This window comes from Apodemus sylvaticus, chromosome 10 (genome assembly GCF_947179515.1).
Source record: "Apodemus sylvaticus chromosome 10, mApoSyl1.1, whole genome shotgun sequence".
In the NCBI taxonomy this organism is placed as follows: Eukaryota; Metazoa; Chordata; class Mammalia; order Rodentia; family Muridae; genus Apodemus; species Apodemus sylvaticus.
In genome coordinates this window covers 36,923,758-36,943,795 of record NC_067481.1, presented here as the reverse complement: position 1 = coordinate 36,943,795, position 20,038 = coordinate 36,923,758, and the positions used below count along the sequence as shown (strand labels likewise).

The 20,038-nt window shown below is 41.1% G+C and overlaps 3 protein-coding genes across 5 annotated transcripts in view; 1 reads left to right on the top strand and 2 right to left on the bottom strand.

The window, feature by feature from the left end:
• Vmp1 (vacuole membrane protein 1) overlaps positions 1 to 7,125 on the bottom strand; it is a 102,669-nt gene extending 95,544 nt beyond the window's left edge. The window contains exon 1 of the mRNA XM_052194321.1: positions 7,013 to 7,125. The gene's annotated coding sequence lies outside the window, so the exon portion shown is untranslated. The remainder of the gene's footprint in view (positions 1 to 7,012) is intronic.
• Positions 7,126 to 7,214: 89 nt separating this feature from the next.
• Positions 7,215 to 16,181, top strand: Ptrh2 (peptidyl-tRNA hydrolase 2). 3 transcript variants are annotated; one of them, XM_052194324.1, is made up of 3 exons: positions 7,215 to 7,385; positions 12,532 to 12,691; positions 13,494 to 16,181. In XM_052194324.1, the coding sequence occupies exon 3, from the start codon at positions 13,494 to 13,496 to the stop codon at positions 14,037 to 14,039; it is 546 nt and encodes a 181-aa protein (XP_052050284.1). In that variant the 5' UTR covers positions 7,215 to 7,385; positions 12,532 to 12,691; the 3' UTR covers positions 14,040 to 16,181. The 3 variants fall into 3 exon arrangements, with proteins under 3 accessions (XP_052050284.1, XP_052050285.1, XP_052050283.1); XM_052194325.1 differs by lacking the exon at positions 12,532 to 12,691 and having other exon boundaries at positions 7,215 to 7,365; XM_052194323.1 differs by lacking the exon at positions 12,532 to 12,691 and having other exon boundaries at positions 7,218 to 7,385.
• Positions 16,182 to 18,614: 2,433 nt separating this feature from the next.
• Positions 18,615 to 20,038, bottom strand: part of Cltc (clathrin heavy chain) — a 64,698-nt gene continuing 63,274 nt past the window's right edge. Inside the window, exon 32 of the mRNA XM_052194319.1 lies at positions 18,615 to 19,646. Coding sequence (XP_052050279.1) covers positions 19,522 to 19,646 — 125 coding nt within the window. The 3' untranslated portion in view covers positions 18,615 to 19,521. The remainder of the gene's footprint in view (positions 19,647 to 20,038) is intronic.

Sequence of the window (20,038 nt, the reverse complement as noted above, 5' to 3'; positions counted from 1 at the left end):
ATCAGAGGAAAATCTGCAGAAGTCACTTCTCTCCCTACCTAATATGTGTTGGGTTGCCAGGCTTGGCAGCAAATGCCACTGTCATAGCTTTTTCATTCTGATGTTGGCCTCTGGGTCTCTCCTTTCCCTATCTCTCTGGTCCTGTGATTTAAAAGTTCCTTGATTTATAGTCCTGGTTCTGACCTCCAGAGTTATGTATATAATAGTATGACTAGGATGACTCTTCATCTCAAATTTAAAACCCTTTCTTACTCATGCCTTCCTCTGTCCTTGTTCTAAATTTTATTACATTTACTTATGTTGGAGGGGAGAGTACCACCCAGGTCACAGTGGCACGTGAAAGTCAGGACAACTTGGCAGGAGTTGATATTCTCTCCATTATGTGGGTCCCTGAGAACCTTAAACTTGGTAGCAGGCACCTTTACCTACTAAGCTCTCTCCTGCCCCTCCCCCCCTTTTTTTCTTCAAGACAGGGATTCTCTGCTTAGCTCTGGCTATCCTGGAACTCACTTTATAGATCAGGCTGGCTTTGAACTTAGAGACCCACCTGCTTCTCTGCCTCTGGGATTAAAGCTGTGCACAAATATATTCAGCTTCTAGCTAACTTATAAAAAATAAGCATGGCCTTACCCAGTTTTTCCTTCTCCTATTACCTGGAATAACCACCCACCAGTTACTAAACCCAGAAGTTAGTCATTCTTAACTTAAAAAAAAATCATTTCTCTTATTCAAAATCAAGTTCTATCTCATGTATCTCTACACAGTGTTCTAAATCTTTTTTAAATATTTATTTATGGTTGGTGGGGTGGGGGCAGTGGGTTGTTCGCTGCAGAGAGCACATGGGAAGTCAGAGGACAATTTGCCAGTCAATTCTTTCTGCCTATCATGTGAGTTCTGGGCACTGAACTCATGCTGTGAGACACGGTGACAAGTAACTTCATTGTTACTGCTGAGCCACCTTCTCTCCAACTTGGTCACCCTACTAGCTTCAGCCATCTTCACCTCTATCCTTGCACTACTGCAGTGGACTCGTCATTTCTCTCTCCATGAGTGCAGGGACAGCCTGGACTACAGAGCAAATTCCAAGACAGCCAGGACAACACAGAGAAACCCTGTCTCAAAAAACAAAACCAGCAGGGTGGTGGCCCACGCCTTTAATTCCAGCACTTGGGAGGCAGAGGCAAGCTGATTTCTGAGTTTGAGGCTAGCCTGATCTACAGAGTGAGTTCCAGGGCTATATAGAGAAACCCTATTTCCAAAAAAACAAAACAAAAACAAAAACAAACCTAAAAACCAAACAGCCAAACAAACAAGAAGACTATCAATAATAATAGAAAATGACAAGGGAATAGACACAAAAAATGTTTTTTTTCAATAAGAATCACACATATGCTGTACAATATTCACAAAAAAATGAGCATGAAGATAATTAGTTACTGAAAATGCATTAGTAATGATTAAATGGCAACGAAGTAAGCACTAACATGAAGACATGCTTTTCAAAAGGCTGGGACAGAGTTCTTAGCACCACCTCAATGGTCCATAAAATGATAGTGGCTACAGTCCCCGCCAAGCAGACGCTAGGCCCTGCTCTAAATGCTGAAAGATTTCCTTGAATCTACTCACTGACCCTTAACAGAAAGCAAGGGTACTGACTTCACAGCCTAGGAGGAAACCAAGATAACAAGAAGTTAAGTAACCAGCTCAGGGGTCATGGTAATTGACCTGGAATTTGAACCAAAGTTTCAAGTCCCAGTTCCCCTCCCCCCCCCCCCCCCCCCCCCAGACAGGGTTTCTCTGCGTAGCCAGTCCTAGCTGTCTTGGAACTTGCTCTGTAGACGAGGCTGGCCTGGAACTCAGAGGGCAACCTGCCCCTGCCTCCTGAGTGCTGGGACTGAAGGTGAGCACCACCAAGCCTGACACCCAACTCCCATTCCTTACATTATTGGTGTGGTCCTTCCAGATAAACTATGAAGATTACAGCTACCCTGAAAGAATCCACAAAGAGAAAGAATGCCAGAACAATCTACACCAGCGTCAGGGGACACTAACATCTGCAGTAATTACAGGTAGATAAGCTGGAATAAAATTACTCAAGGGATTGTCAATGCTTAATTTAAGCATGCCTAAACTTCAAATGTCACCTTTTAGATGGTACAAAAAAGTATCTCCTGTTCACATATACAAGGAGCGTATTTTTAAATGACTTATTATTAATTTATGTACACTGGTGTTTGCCTGCTTGTATGTCTGTATGGAGTGGCATATCTCCTGGACTGGACTTAAAGACAGTTGTGAGCTGCCACGTGAGTGCTGAGAATTAAACTCAGGTCCTCTGGAAGAACAGCTAGCAATCTCTCCAGCTCCTCAAAGAGCATATTTTAATTAAGCTTTATTTAAGGATTTTTTTTTGTTGTTTTTGTTTGTTTGTTTGTTTGTTTGTTTTTTGAGACAGGGTTTCTCTGTGTAACCCTGGCTGTCCTGGAACTCTGTAGACCAGGCTGGCCTCGAACTAAGAAATTCATCTGCCTCAGCCTCCCAAGTGCTGGGATTAAAGGCATGTGCCACCGCCCGCCCGCTTATTTAAGGATTTATACATTATATAACTTCAGTTCAGAAAACTCTATCCAAAGTCACCCTCCTAACACACTCTAAGTTTATTCCAGCAGGACTGACAATGCACCCCTTTCAACGCTGCATCCCTGAAGCAGGCACTTTTTTTTCACTTTCAGGCCACCCTGTTCTATACCATGAGTTCCAGGCCAGCCAAGAGGAGGAGGCAGTCTATTAACAAAAATAACCAACCAAAAACACAAAAAACAAACCCTCCAAACAAACAAAAAAAAGTTTTTATTCTAGGTGTTGGGGTACAGCCAGCAGTTGAGCCCAGGATAGTTGACACAAGGCTCTGGGTTCGATTCCTATCAGTATCTCCTAAACAACTTTACTCTAAAAAGTACTGCACATCTCTGTGAAAGCAGATTATTAGCTATCAGAACCACACAGTGAAGTCATGATCGCTTCACCACTTCTGGTTTCTCAGGTTTACTAACCTAGAGTTCACTTCCATCAACAGCATCTAGGAGCCCCAGGCAGCACTAGCACTATCATCCCCAGTAGAGGAGAAACTAAACGGGTTCTGTGACCTTAGTGCAAGTAAAGGTTGAAAACACATCATTTCTTCTTCTATAATGGATATTTACCTAGAATGACAGCTACCGAAATGAGCCTGAAGATGAAAATTAAAAAAAAAATAGAATATCAGATTTACAGTTATTCAGAAAGTTCTTTATATCAAGAGGGGGGAAAATGAATACAGTGTTCTCCTCTGTATCAGCAACACTCAAGAAGAAATATGCTACAGGGACTCTGCCACTACTACTAAATGACGTTTTACAATACCTGATAGAATGTGACTGTGAACTGAGAATATTCTGGAAAATATAAGTAATTTTCTTTCCTTACAACATCATGCTGAAGACTTTTAATCTTTTACTTGTGACAGGGTTTTACTACCCAGTCCATCCAGACTGGCTTTGAACTCAATACCCTCCTACCCCAGTCTTCCAAACACTGACCACAGGTGTCCCCTCCCTGGCTTTCTTTCCCTGTGAATCTCACTAAACAGTTTGTGTCTCCACAGAATGTACAAGATTAAAGAAGCAAAATCTGGGAGGGGATCACAAACATACAACACACATCCCTCTTTCATACAAAGAAAACAGTGTTAAGTAAACCAGGCTATTACAAAAGCTTATCAGGAGGCCCAAGGACAACTTCGGAAGAAAGGAAAGAACTCTTAGGAACTCCAGTCTAGTTCAGGCTCTGGCTTTGCCTACTTTAGAAGTCCTCAGAGGGCTGGAGAGATGGCTCAGCTGTTAAGAGCACAGACTGTTCTTCTGAAGGTCCTGAGTTCAAATCCCAGCAACTACATGGTGGCTCACAACCATCCGTAATGAGATCTGATGCCCTCTTCTGGAGTGTCTGAAGACAGCTACAGTGTACTTACATATATCGATAAATAAATCTTTAAAAAAAAAAAAGTCCTTAGGCTAGCCAGTCACTGATAATTTCTAGGTCCTAGGTTCCCCTCTATTAAATTAGAAGGTGCTACTATGCATTCACAAGACATAACTACACTTCCAAATGTTGGCTTCAGTAAATAATAAGGATTCTTACTAAATGTAAGCAAAGGTAGGCTACTTCTAATGATTTGTCAGTTATACTTGACTAATTTTTAATTTATTTGCATTGGTGTTCTGCCAGAACATAAACTTGTGTGCCTTCTGTACTTGGGAAAGCTGATAATACACGAGGACTGAAAAAGGTCAGACTGAAACTCTTAAGTGCATAGCTATGCTCATCTTCTAGTAACTTACTTATTAACCAAGGTGACTAATTCCAGGCCACTCTTGGCTGGCTTTCTTGTGTTCAAAAGTAGGGCAAAAATCACACCACAAATATGGGTAATAATATGTTCAGATTAATAAAAACCACCTGATATAAATCAGCAAGTTTTGAAACACTTCTAAGAAACATGTTCTACAGTTATGTATTTCTTGCTCTCTGAGCAAGAAGTGATTTCACATGTACCATCTCACTAGACACAATGACAATCATATGAAATACAGTGAGCCCTTTTATCAACACAATCTAGAGCAGCTCTGAATGCTTGGTAACTTGCCAATCATTACTTAGTAAGTGCTGGAGCCCAGACTTTAATCCAGGTCGTCTGATTTAAAAATAAATGATTTTTCCAGGTGTAGTGGCCTTTAATCTCAGTACTCAAGAGGCAGAGGCAAGTGGATCTCTTCTGAGTTTGAAGTTACCCAGAGATATATAAGACCCTGTCTCAAAAATAAAATGAATTGTAGTGATCTTCAAAATGGCGATTTGAGCCAACACTAAGAAATTGTTGGAAAAGTAAAAAACAACTACAAAAAAACAAACAAGCAAAAAGATCAAACAAACCAGGGACAACACAACAAACAGCAGGTAAGAGGGATTCAGCTGAGTGTAATACAGTGTGTCTTCAATCCTAGAAATCAGGAAGCAGAGGCAGGAGGTTCTTTGTGAGTTCCAGGCTAGCCTGGTCTACCACACAGTGAATTCTAGGCCAGCCAGAGCTACAGAGTAAAATCCTGTTTGAAATAAAAAAGTAGCTGGGCGGTGGTGGCCCACGTCTTTAATCCCAGCGGAGGCAGAGGCAGGCAGATTTCTGAGTTTGAGGCCAGCCTGGTCTACAGAGTGAGTTCCAGGACAGCCAGGGCTACACAGAGAAACCCTGTCTCGAAAAACCAAATAAATAAATAAGAGAAAGAAAAGAAAAAAATAATTTAGCAGTTGTGTAATCAGTAAGTAAATTAACTAGTTTGTAAATTAATGATATACGAAACTTACAATTCAAAAATGTGTCACCTTACTTCAAAGAGAAGTGTACCCTGGGGTCTTTAATCCAAGCACTCTCTAAGAGTACAAGGCCAGCCTGGTCTATAGATCAAGTTATAGAACAGCCAGGGCTACAGAGAAACCCTGTCTCAAAAAACCAAACCAAATCAAACCAAAAAAAAGGACAAGTTTAAACAGTTCAAGAACTCAAAACTAAAAACAACAGGAAAACAAAAAGATTTAAAATAGCTGTAGGTAAACTGGTGAACAGCATCAAACCATTTATTTGCCAGAGTAGTTCAGATATGTGGTTATTTGTATATTTTCTCCGGGAATGTGTGCCTCAGGGATTTAGCTGTATTGTTAAATGTATCTAAGAAGGATAAACCCCTTAAAAATGCATCTGTGTTTTAAATAACATAGGCAAGTAAGTTAAACAGAAGAAATTACCACTTTAGAATCACTTCGAATCTATTTGAACTGGTCCTGTGTCTGGTAAACCAGCATCTTTCTCCCAAAGGTCAACAAAGACATAACCTTGAATACAAAAATCACTGCCTAGTAAATAAGCCTCTCCCCTAAAACCAGACACAATGACAACAGAATTCTCAGATAATAACAGCTGGAATATAGCTGGACCCAGGACTTCAGAGGTGGGGGCAGGCAGACCTGAGTTCAAGACAATCTATGCTACAGAGCAAATTCCAGAACAGCCCGGGCTACACAGAGAAACCCCATCTCAAAAAATGAGATAAAACAGTTGGAATATTAAATTCTTCATTATGCCAAGAGAAATACAGGTAAAGCTTCTCTAAATGATCAATCTGTCTACAAAATGTCTCACAAGCATCAAGAAAGAACTCAAAGATAAGAAATGACATTGTCAATATACACGTACAATCTATGCATTATTGGAGTTTTTGATGGAGTCGAAGAAAAGCAAAAGATGGCTACGTAAAATCAACTGGAGGTCATAAGCAACCCATAGCTGCCTAACCCAGGGCCATACACTATTTTGTAAAGTCGTTCAAGTATCTGTCTTGCTGCAAGTACTTCCACTGCAGTGAAATAAAAATGTTGGGGATCAGGGGTTTGGAAAAAGCAAAGAGCCCTTTTATGACAGTCGGAGGAAGAGCTAAGTGGGTCCACAGTAAAGAGGTAAGAGCCCCTTCCTTTGGCTACTCTACACCGTCAGTACACTCGAATGCCTTCGTTTCATGGAGATATACTTAGCATACTGCGCTAGTAGCTGGAGAGGAGAAACACCCCATTGAAAGGTCCTGAGAATCAGCAGGGTCATCTAGCGAAGACCCCTCTTCATTTAACTCAAGGCTCTGGACAGCCCGGGAGTAGGGTTCTCTGTAAAAGCCAAAGACGGCTTCCAAGTCTGGAACGAACGGTGGGGAGTGTCTGGGTTCAGTGTCCCGGTAACCAACCGCGGAGAAGTGTCCCATATAACCTGGCTACCGCCAGCTGACACAGCCAGTCAGCAGTGACCTGAGACATCTCAAGTGGAAACCAGCGTGTTCTGTGTCTGCATCACCCAAGTGCGAGAGCTGCGGAAGAAGCCGAGCTGTGGAAAACCTCGGCTTGGGGCCCCGACTCCCCGCTTTCGCTCACCTACCCGCTCAGACCCCGGCTTCTCCGGATCTCAGGATCCTAGAAGCGGCTCACAACACCGACTCTCACACCCGCCGCTGGGCTCCAGCCAACCGGAACTCGCTCGCGTCACTTCCGGTCCGGCTCCTCTAAGAGGCCCGCCTCCAAAAGAGAAAGGTTCCACCCTCCTTTTGGCAACCCGGAGGATCCTCGCGGGATTTCAGTTCGGCTTTATCAGTTCGGGCTCTGTGGGAGTGACTAGAAGAAGGATGACTGCGCTTCGTAGTTTTTGATCCGGAACTAGTTTTTCAGAAAACCCGGAAGGAGTAGGTGGCGCGCGCGAAGCGTGTTCCTTGTTCTGGAGTGGAGATCTACGAGGTGAGCGAGAAGTGCTCCAGGTAAGCCTCGACTCCTTCTAGGACAATGGAAAGGAGTGTAGTGTAGCTCTTTCTGTCTCTCCTGAAAAATATCATCTTATGCGGCAGTCGGCCTCCTTTTAGCTACTTCGTATATTGTCTTCCGCCCAGTGTTTGTGCTTGCCTTGCCTAGTCTGCAAACCTTTGGTAGAAGAAACCAAGATAGAACCCAGAATTTTAGTCTCTAGCAACGACTCCTCTTGTAGGTGGCATTAACATGCTGCCCTAGCGTGAAAAAAAAATGGAGAACAGGCCTCACACTATAAATATTAAATACCCGTTTTCGAATTATTGAGCCCAGCTAGGAAAAGAAAAGAATTCTAAAGATGGAGTCAAAAGTATTTTTATTAATTGGTATTTCAGTGCATACACGTTGTGCATGATGGGCAAGCGCTCTACCATGAAGCTATTGTTAATCCCATGGATTCGAGGTGAAAGACCACTGACCCAAATCATGGCTAAATTAAGGCAAACTTTTTTTTTTTCGTCTACACGGACTATTTCTCCCAAAGGGCAGTGTTCAAGAGATCAGCACTGGACATGGGGAAGATAAGGGTTTTTATAGTTTAGAAGTAGGGCATTTCCAAATGGGGGATTTGGTAGACATAGAGACAGTGTTACAGCAGCAGAACATGAACATAATAAGTTGGTCGTGTAACAACCCTCTGAAGTAAGACATGGTTGCAAGTGGTCAATAATAGCCTTTGGAAACAAAGGTGTAGTTGTTTCCAGGAAAAGACAGTTCAGAAGCATTTGTAGTTAAGGTTACAGGTTGAAAAACATATTTAATCACAAACAGAAATGAATCTAGTTTGTTTTTACTATAAGATGGCTTTAAGTTTAAAATGGACAGGCTGACTTGCAACTATACCTCAGTAATTGAATTTTTTTAAACTTTGAATTTTGAAACAGAGTCTTGCTAAATTGCCTAGACCAGACTTGAACTTGGGATGTGCCTCCCTTAACCATCTTCCTCAAAGATGGAGATAGCAAAGCTAATTTTGGAAGTTTTGAGTAAGAAATAATTAAGACACTGTAGGTAGAGATAGTTGGGCTAGGCATAGAACAATAAGTACAACCAGATTTACTGACTGATGATCGTAACCACAGGAGGGAAAGGACATGTTTTCTTAAATCAAGAACACAAAAAAGATGGGGTGATCAATACCCTGGGTTTGGTGAAAAAGAACTCAGTCAAAACAAGAATAAAGAATATTTGAAAGATCCAAGAGGTGAAATCTAGCAGAAGCTTCGGGTTCACATTTAGAGCCAAAGCATCCTATACAGATGGTGATTTGGAAATAAATGAGGTGGCTTATCTTGATGCAGGATGTAGAAGTAGGGTCCTGGTTCTTCCAGCCCCAAGTGCTCAGAAATAAGACCCAGATTCAAAGTATATTTACAAATACCTTGGCCATATAGCTAGGATCTTCTCTGACTAGATCATAACTTTATTATAATCCATTATTCTAATCTGCATTCTGCCTCGTGGCTGCTGGCCAGAGCTTAGGTACCATGGGTCCAGCTCGTCACATCTTCCCAGGTGAATCTCTTGTACCTGGCTCTATTCCAGAATAATTTCTGCCTCTGGGATGTCCCACCTTCTATTCTACCCTTCCCTGTACTCCATAGTTTTTTGTATTTTTTATTTTGATTCATCCATGCAGTACACAGGATATTCTCTCTACACAGGGTAGAAAGAAAATTAGTGGGGACATGGAAAGAGGGAAGAACCCCTCACTCTGGTGTTTGAAGCTGTCACCTGTGAGGAAACAAAAATACTAACAATGAACAACTGCTTGAGGCCTATGTCCCTTCACAGTAGTTGCCTAGGAATCTCACTGGAAAACCCATTAATGGGAAAGGGCCATGTCCTAAGCCCCTTGTGCAACCCTAGTGAAATTGTGAGGACTCCTAATTCTACCTGGCGGGCAACTACCAAATATTTGTTGTATTGGACTTCTTTTGGTCATAGTTCCTCTGTTCCCCCCCATCCTTCATTTTAGATGTTGAATGCTTTCTTCATTAAAATCTGCATGCAATGTGTACTTTGACAAGATTATGAAAAGGGAGCTAGGTTTCAGAATACATACCTGGAAGGCTGGGGTAAAAGGATCATGACAAGAGCAGCCCAGGCAACCTAGCAAGATGCAGTCTAAACAGAGGCAGAGATGAGGCTCAGAGATTCTTTGCCTAACATACAGGAGGTTCTAGAGCAGTGGTTCTCAACCAGTGAGTTATGACCCCTTCACAGGGGTCGTATATCAAATATCTGTGTATCAGATATTTACATTATGTTTCCTGGCATATAATGTAGCAAAAATAGTTATGAGGTAAAATGAGATCATTTTATAGTTGAGGGTCCCTACAAAATGAGGAAGTGTATTAAGAGGTTACAGCATTAGGAAGGTTGAGAAGCACTACTCTAAAGTCTACCCCTAGCATACAGAGGGAGGGAGGGAAGGGGTGGAGGTGGGGAGAAGGGGATCAGTGAACTGCCTCCTCACCAGGTAAAGACAGCCTACAAACCTGAATTTAATCCCAGGGACCCACATGGTGGAAGAAGAGAGCACATTCCTAAGGAAGTGTCCTGACCTCCATACATTTTTGTCATTGTTGTTTGCACATGTGCTCTACACACACACACACACACACACACACACACACACACACACAGACACAGAGAGAGAGAGACAGAGCGAGAGCTTTCAAGCATTCCCTTGCCAATTCCTTTCTACCTTGGTGTCCTTTTATATCCATCATAGACACCTGCTATTCCTAGACTTGGGGAGGATCCTTCTTGGGAAATCTGTACAGTTGTACATTTAGGGTATGGTTTCCCAGGCCTAAATACTTCACAGTTCTGTTAGACACGCTCTTTTTCATTCACCTTAATAGCTATTCCAAACTTTTGTTATATTTTTATATCTGATGTTTCATTTTTCATTAAGAAAATAAGAGGCATCAGATTTTAGTTTCTGCTTCAAACACTATAAAGATATATTCTTGCTAAGTTGTGTGCATTTCTTTATATATGCATTTCTGTATCTTTCTCTCTGATTTTCCTAGCTAATCTAATAGAAAAGTCAGGCTTTTATATGCTCATTTGTATTTATTTCAGCATTCTGAAAGGCCTATGCTTCTAACCAAGTATAATCCAGACAACCATCATTTGTTGCTTCTTTTTTTCAGGAGCTTGGAGCATTGTTGTCTTTCTTAGAACTCCAGCACACCAACCCTATGTGGCTGGTATCCCTGAGAGAATATTTATGCTTTAAATAATCCTACATCCAGATCAGAGTCTTTATATTATAAATGCGTTCTCATTTTAAGAATACTTATATCATATAATCATGTGAATAATCAAACCACATACCAACTCTTACGTACTTGTAATTACTCATTCACATAGGTTTAAATAGATAGCTGAACCATCTAAAGTTTCAACCATAAACTGTCCTAGTTTTGAACTATATAGTTCATGTGCCTACCTGATCTATAAATGGGTTTTATGGTATTTATCTGTATATGACTAAGAACTGTAATTGAAGACTCGGTAGAGTATTTGTCTAACATGTATGAGATGCTGGGTTTGATTCCCAGCACATGTGACTGGGAAATGGAGGAAGGAAGATGAGCAGTTTGGTCGGCTTTGGCTTTCCGGGAGTTCAAAGCTAACTTGGCCAGTGTTAGACACACTTTCAAAAACCACCACCACAACAAACAACCAAACAAAACAGGGCCAGTTGTGGTGGGACATGCCTGTAGCCCCAGTACCAGGGAGGCCCAGGGCTAAGGCAAAAGAATTATAATATGAAATAATGAAATCCCATCTTATAAAGAAAAAAGCCTGAACTCAAGCTATTATTGCTTAACTCCAGTACTATAGGAATATAATCTAGTGGAGGATTACTGTTCTACCCAATACATTTGTTTGTCAGTAAGTTTTAGTTGCTTCAGCAGCTTCGTGCCAGGCTTGTGATTCCAGCAACTTGAGAAAGAGGTAGAAAGATGACAGGTTCATAGCTAGCCTGGGCAACTTAGTGAGACCTTGTTTCAAAATAAAAGGTAAAAAGAAACCTGGGCTTGGTGGTAGAAGACTTGTTTAGCTTGGGTGAGGTCCTGGATCAAGCCCCATTGCATTTACAAAGTTTGCTTCTGTAATGTAAAGTGCATAGTTATCTGGTGGTTCCCTATGATGGGCAGAAGCTTCTCAGCTTGCTGGCATCCCATCTTGACTCAACTGTTTGCCTGGAAGTAGACAAGGACCTATTAGCCCAACAGCATGCTGTCAGTAAGAGGCTGAGGCAGGAGACATACACAGATACAAGGTCAGCGTGGGCTATAAAGTTAAACCATCTCACAAAAGAAATCATCAGCGAACAAAGCAAAATAAAACACCCAGAATAGTTTAAAAGTATGACTATCTCTAAGCAGTAGTGTTGCACACCTTTAATCTCAGCTCTCTGGAGGTAGAGCCAGGTGGATCTCTGTGTTTGAAGCCAGCCAGGTCTACAGAGCGAGTCCCAGGGACAGCCAGGGCTACAAAGACAGACCTTATTTAGGAAAAATATTTTTAAAATGATAGTGTGAATGTCAAGGTTTGGTATGTGAATTATATTTTTTGATTTGTTCATTTTTTTAAAAACCGATTTATTTATTTAGTATATGTAGCTGTCTTCAGACACACCAGAAGAGGGTATTCAGATCTCATTACAGATGGTTGTGAGCTACCATGTGGTTGCTGGGATTTGAACTCAGGACCTTCAGATCAGTCAGTGCTCTTAACTGCTGATCCATCTCTCTAGCCCATGGTTTGTTCATTTTTGTTCATCTCAGAGTAGCCCTGGCTGTCCTGGAACTCATTCTGTAGATCAGGCTGGCCTCAAACTCAAGAGATCTGCTGGATTGCTGGGATTAACAGTTGTGTACCATGGTTGCCACCCAGCTGTGAAATATTTTAAGAAATAATTTTACTCCTATACTATCCTCAAGTGAAAATCTTTGATAATTTATAATGTCTATAATATTTGACATGTTAACATGTCTTTATTTTATGAATGATAAACGGGAACTTTTTGATAAAATAAGAGTTTCCAAACATTCCACTTAGGTTGTGTATGCTTAGTTCCCAGGGTGTCACTTAAGCACTGTAAAAATGGTCGCTTCCTGCATACAAATGCTTGGACACCACACTACACGGAGACTAATGACACACAGGGATCCAAGCCGGGCTTGTTGCTTGTTCTTGTAACCCCAGTACTGGAAGACTGAGGAGAGAGGACTGTGTAAGTTCAAGGCCTGTCTGGGTTGCAGGGCATGGTGGACTGGAGAGTAGAAGCCTGCAGAGGGAGGGAAGAAGAGAAATGGCTGCAGGATAGTACACTTCTAGAGAACGCAATTGAGTTTAAGAACCCTGCTTCAGATATTTTGTTCAGCTATAACACGAAGTTGGGTTAGGACCTTGGTAAGTTCCTACTCCATGTTAACTTGTAATGCTGCAGGTTTGCTCACAGCATCTTGATTTGTGGCCTAGTGTACCTTCTGCAGATTTACTGCGATAGAAAACCACTGTATGAAGACACAGATCTGCACTGCTTTCCAGAGAGGAGCAGAAGGTTATTTTTAATAAACATTTCTTTTTTTATTAACTTTTTAAAAGATTTATTATTAATATGTAAGTATACTGTAGCTGTCTTCAGACACACCAGAAGAGAGCATTAGATCCCATTACAGATGGTTGTGAGCCACCATGTGGTTGCTGGGATTTGAACTCGGGACCCTCAGAAGAGCAGTCAGTGCTCTTAACTGCAGAGTCATCTCTCCAGCCAAGAATGTTATTTCTTATTGCTTTGGATACTTTAGGCATATTATCCAAGCCATCATTTCCTTTACTCCACACGATTTAAGATTGAATAGTACAGTTAGGTTTTTAACTGAAGAGATTTTGCTGATTGTTCAAAATGAACAAAACTATTCCTCTGCATGACTTAGTTTGGTTCTAAAATACTGCTTGCTGCTTGTGGGTGACTTACCTAAATATTGTGAAACTTCAGTTCTAGATAACACCTTTTTTTCTTTTCTCTTAAGATGCTCTCCAAGTTCTTGACTATGGAGTATTTGGTTCATCCTGGTACACTAAGCTTGGCTGCTGGAGTTGCTTGTGGCATGTGCCTGGGCTGGGGCCTCCGGAGCCACCTTGGGATGCGCCCCCAGAACTCAACAAGTGAGACAGATAGACACACAGAGACGGGGACTGAAGCAAGCATCCTGGGAGAGAGTGGGGAATACAAAATGATTCTTGTGGTTCGAACTGACTTAAAGATGGGGAAAGGGAAGGTCGCTGCCCAGTGTTCTCACGCTGCTGTCTCTGCCTACAAGCAGACTCAAAGGAGAAACCCTCAAGTGCTCAAAGAGTGGGAGTACTGTGGCCAGCCCAAGGTGGTGGTCAAAGCTCCAGACGAAGACGCCCTCATTCAGTTACTCACCCATGCAAAAACCTTGGGACTGACTGTAAGCTTAATCCAAGATGCTGGACGTACTCAGATCGAACCAGGCTCTCGAACTGTCCTGGGAATTGGGCCAGGACCAGTGGAACTAATTGATGAAGTGACTGGCCACCTAAAACTTTACTAGATAAGCTTTTGCTTGATGGTGATACTGTTCGAAGACTATGGAACCTGTCAGTAACAATAAATGCTTAATTCTTGCCCCACTTTAAAATCTGTTCCCATCTTCCTCTATCATGTACTGGACCATTAATATCTTGAGCTTAAAATACTATTGAAGGGGTAGAGATGCCTCAGTGATTAAGGGCACTTGTTCCTCTTGCAAAGGATGCTGGTTCAGTTTCAGCAACCATCTAGATCCAGTTCCAGGTAATCCAACACCCACTCAAATCACCAGGCATGCACAGCATACATATACATGCAGGCAGACCCTCATAAATCCAAATAATACATGAATACAAAGTAAGTCTCAAGAATAAACATACATTCTCTAAAAGCTCCTGTGGAATGGCAGGGTCTGGAACAGATTGGAAGTGAGACAATGCTCGTGAGGCCACCCAGTGAGCAGGAAGCTGTTTCCTATGTATACTGGGGCCCTCGTGTGTTTATTACTCTTCTCTCAAACCTTGCTGTTGTCCTTTGCCTTTTTGAAGTTCTAGAAATCATATTGTAATTTTTTTCTGCTACTTTTTGAATGACTGATAACCTGTTTTTATTATTAACAGGCCACTGTAAAGACCCACTGTGCAATTCTGGTTTAGATTTTAACTAGCTGGATGTTTTTGAGGTGGTCTCATACTGTAGCTCAGGCTAATCTTGAACCTGTGGGATTTCTCCTGCCGTGACCTCCCCTGGGAGAGACTGAAGTTGCGAGCCATCACACCCAGCTACTCTCTAAATTCATTTCTACTTCAAAGTTGGAATTTTATGATCTATTCAGCATTTTGATGTTTATTTCTTCCAATCCACTTCGGCTAAGATACTTCACAGTGGGTTCTAATCTATAAACTATGAAAATTCCTTTACTGCAACAGTGTCACCAATGAGTTTGTGAAGTGAACTTTACCTATTTTCTAAGTGGAAATGTGTGAATTTATGGAAACTAAAGGACTGGTTGTACCCAGCCAGTTTCTCCGGGAAATTTCGGGAACTAAATACTTTTTTTTTCTCACTGTATCCCTGAGCCTGAAACTCACTGTGGAACAGGCTGACCTAAACTCAGGGGTGCTCCTGCCTCCACCTCCAGTGCTGGGATTAAAGGCATGCCCCAGCATGCCTTCCCTACAGAAAGCTTTCTTGACAGTCTTGCTAGAATTTATTTTTCTAGAAGATTGACAGTGATTTCTAAGTTCATTATATCCTTTAAAACTATAAATGATGTTAAGGAGAGTAAGACTGTAAGTGGGAACTAGGCAGAATGATGAAGACAAACTGTAGACAGGCTCCAAGTTAAAATGCTTTCTGCATTTTTATCCTACAGAAGCATAAATGGTTCAGGAGTGATCACAACACTGAATGACGCCACAGTAGCGACAGTTTCTAGACAGAATGTTTATACAGGAGTCAAGTGATGCAACCACGTGTAACTTGAGTTGAACTCAGTCTTAAATACATGGTTATGACTCAGGTAATTTATGAGGCTTGCTGCAGACAAATGGTTCCACACTAAAAAACTAGATTCCCAGCAGGATGGCTGATTCAAGGACCTGTAATAAGCTAGGGCTTACCTACAAGGACTCAGTAAAACTTGTTAATTCTGATGACAAGTCACGGTATTTTTCTGGTTCACCTGTTCTTGGTGTAGACTTCTTCATAGGACTTACAGAGTAGTTCTCAAAGCATACTCTGCCAAGCCCAAGGAGTAACTGTTTTCATTAGCTTGAATGAAAGGGATCTTTTCTCTAGTGTTTGATGATCTACATGAACAAGTAACCATCATATCTTTCCCAGCCTTGCATTCACAGTAAAGTTTCACTTGTCCTGATGAAGCAGTTAAAAAGAACAGTATTTTTTTTTCCAGCATAGGTAGGGGCTTTGGGAACCAAAAGCTGAGCAATAGTAAGTCTTTCATGGAAATGCTCCTTGGTAGGTGGCCTGTGCTCCTGTAGATGGTCCTGCATGTCAGCATTGCTTAAACCGCACTGTTATGAGGCAGATTTTAACCTGATGGGGGGATGAGTGAGGGCTGGGGTGCTAGGCTCAGAGTACACTGTGTACTTGTTTGAAATTCTCAGCAAATAAAAAATTATTGAAATTTTTTTACCTATGACTCTTTGTGTTCATGTCTTTGTCTAAAAGGCTAGTGTCTAGTTTGTGAGCTCAGTTAATTTCATAGAACGTTTTTACCTTGTAAGAACTCAAGTTAAAATCTTACAGAAAATCCATGTTTGATTTCTGACTCATGACTACCTGTTTCAGAGGATCCAACACTTTTAAGGCCTCCACGTTACGTTAACAAACCTACGTAAGTATGTTAACACATGTATAATTAAAATTAAAGCTTAACAAATGAAATTAGGGCTGTTCAGTTGGCTCAGTGGGTAAAGGCTGACCACCTGAGTTTGATCTCTGGAACCAGAAAGAGGAAGCTGTCACATGAGTCCACATAGAAAATAGACATTAAAGACCAACTAATCCTTAAACAAGCAAGGCGTGACTCATTCCTTCAGATGTCTACAAGTTCCAGGTCAACAGTAAGATTCTTGTTTCCAGAACAAGACAAAAGGTCTATAACTGCTCCAAACCTTAGTGTTTGATAGACATTTCCTCAAATACTAAATATACCAGCCACTTTAAAAACGACTGGGAGAAGTTTGGAAAACTTTTCAGTCTCTTCTCCAGCCCAAACATCAGTGTTAAAGGGTTACAGCACTTGCCATGTGCAAGGTGCTGGAATTGGATCATGATACAAAGAAACCCCACAAGCTTTGCAGAGCTGGGGATCCAGCTTCATGCCTCATGTGCTAGGCAAGGGCTCCTTTGTCCCTGTAGTGAAAACATGTTTTCTGTATTAATATACAGAGCTTTTCTTGTTTTTTTGTTTTTTTTTTACTGTTACTGACAGAAATGACCAACTAAATCTCTTCAGTAGTTTGGCAATCAAGTCTCAGAGTAGGATCGTGGCTGCACTAGGGAAAAGACCAAGAAGTGGTTCTTGTTGCACTAATAATGGCCATGATGAAATAGTTGTTAGCCACAGATTTGTTCATGTAGTGGCTATTTTCATATATAGCTTGTCATAGCTTGTCACATGAATTTCCCATTTATCTCTTCCCCACCACTTCAGATCAAGCAACATTTATACTATTTAGTGCAGTTGTTTTCAGTTTCCTAGTATAGAACCCACTCCAGTGATAAACTCAAAAATAATTACCAACTAACTTACCATCATCCACGTGGGTGGATTATGGTGACCATAGTCCAAGCCTTGAGTAGGCATTTTGTGATTTAAAGATAACCTGACAGGAGATGCATACTTATAATTCCATCATGCAGGAGGCTGAGGGGGAAAAAGGATCTCAAGTTCAAAGGCCAGCCTAGACTATACAGAGACTGAATCAAAATACTAACAGACGGGAGAGAATGGAGCAATGGTCTACTAGATCCTCAGGTACAAATATGATACGCTAAAACATGAAGGCAAACCACCCATCCATACACATAAAATTATAATCTGCCTAGTAATTCTGAAAATTACTTGGTATGTAGGGAAGAAATAAATCAGCAGCCTGCTGACTTGTCTAATGTGGATGGCTTAAATGGCAACCTGGCATCAGATCAGTACATGATGAATTTTTGTTGGGAAAAATCCCAAGGAAACAATAAGTTGAGTAGGACCGGAGAAACAGCTCAGTGTTTAAGTGCATGGATGCTCTTCCAGAGGACCAGGTTCAATTCCCAGTATCCACAGAGTAACTTAACTCCCACCCCAGAGGATCTGAGCCCCTCCTCTGACTTCTGAGGGCATTGTATACATAGTACACAGACAGGCAAAGCACCCATACCCATAAAATGATATTTCAAGTTACTTCTATTAAGGAAGGGAAAAAGAGCATCATTCTCAAGTCCAGGAAAAGTCAAGAATAAACTGATTGACATATCTCTTGCTTCCTTATGAGAGTAGGTAGAGATCTAAGAACACAGTACCTGAGAGCCCACGTTTTCACTATGACAAATGAAAACTGATTTAACAGTAACACTAATTTGCTAAGGGTGTGTTTGTGAGGCTTATGCTAATTTGCATGAGAGTTGTAGATATAAGCTAGGCAAATATAAGCTAGGCAGTATGCTCTGTAACTATAGAGAATTAAGTTGTAACAAAGTAAATTCAATATTCTCTTCTGTGGTGAAAATTTAAATAATGGAATCCTTTAAGTTGAAAAGAAATACCATGCTATTTTTAAAAATATACCTTTATTTCAAGTCAATGTAATACCTATACTTTATTTAGTTAGGTGAAATGCATAAAACCCTGGAGTGCTACTTGGTTAAAAAAATGTTGAAACTGTGAGAAGGAGCCCACTGTTCCTGACTGCTGCATAATCTTTCATAACTACAGGAATATAAATGACATAATGCGTGTCTTCTTCATAATTTCCCTCTATGCCTCCCTGTAATGTTCCAGCAGCACCCAGTATGAAACTATGAAAACCATGATTCTAATGGTTTGAGATGTATTTAATTAAAACTTCAATTCTACATGTTATTTCCACAGTCCAGTAATTTATTTTAAATTGGAGTAATTTCAAATTCCACAAACAAAACTGAAGAACAGCAATATCTTGTTTGAATTCTCTCTTCTGTACACTCAGTGATCTAAAACACCACAATATCCAACACACACAAACCTCAGGGAAAGGGTTAGTAAATACACACGTGTGGAATCATGGTGCTTTTTGTTCCTGAATGGAATGGTCCCACAGAAAAAGCACAGGATACAGCACAACATGAGGGCACCTGTTACACATGAAGTGAGCGACACACACTAGCATTTTCTATATGCATAATGGGGGACCTGCATAGGTGAAAGGGCCTTTTATACTCGTTAGAAGGAAAAAAAAAAATCAGGCAAGTTGTCTGTATGCATTTTTCAAATAATTTGGAGAGCGCTGTGATCCAATGTAGGATATGCTGATTAGTGTTGTCTTTGTTGACATTGACAGTCTTGCATGGTCACATACCAGTATTTTCACGTTAGCTTTTCTTTGAATAAAAGAGATTTAAATGCATTTAGACAATACATAGTGAAAGCTGTTTACATACACTAAATTTAAGAGATTCAATATTAGAGTTTTTTTGTTTCTTTAAACACTACAGAGTGCAAATCAGGTTCTTCACAATCGATTGAATAGTAAGCAGTTCTTCAAAGAATGAGGGGGAGAAAAAGCCCACATGAATACTATTCCCCTTTGAAAAGAAGGTCTAATGATGCGGAATGTGAAAATAAAGTTTTAACATAGGCAATCCAAGTCTATAGTTAGAACAAAAAAGTAGTCCTTCATGAAGTAAAGGTTACAAGAACACGTTGCCTGTTTCCCCGTCTATAAACTGAGAAGTGGGTAGACGATGCTTCAGTATGAAAATAGGAGACTACAGGATCAGCTTCCATCTCACATGCTGTACCCAAAGCCGGGCTGTGGCTGCCCATATGGTGGTGCAGTATAACCATAACCAAAAGGTGCCTGGGGAGGGACTGCCACACTGGGTCCTGCTGTTAGCATCAGCTGGGGCTGACCTACAGTGACAGAGGAGGAGAATCTGTTAGCACAGGCCGGCACTATCCTCTTACCCACTCCAGCAGCACACTCACAATCCACTGAGTAAGTTGTGTGAAGGCACTTTTGACTGTCCCAATTTGGAACACAGTCTCGCCCTGAGAAGGTTCCTGCCTTAAAAGAGCCAATGGAGCAGGGCTGAGGGGCCACAACATCCTGTATTTAAAGCAGTAACACATGCACATTTGACATCAGGCCACACATCTGCCAACAAGCCTATCACATAATACACATTACATTTAGTGACCAAAATTTTAGCACAAGAAAACTTTACAAGTTGTTAAAGTTAATTTAAATATCTGATTCTAAACATCTGAATGGTAATGAAACCTTATATGGTTCTAGCAAAGAA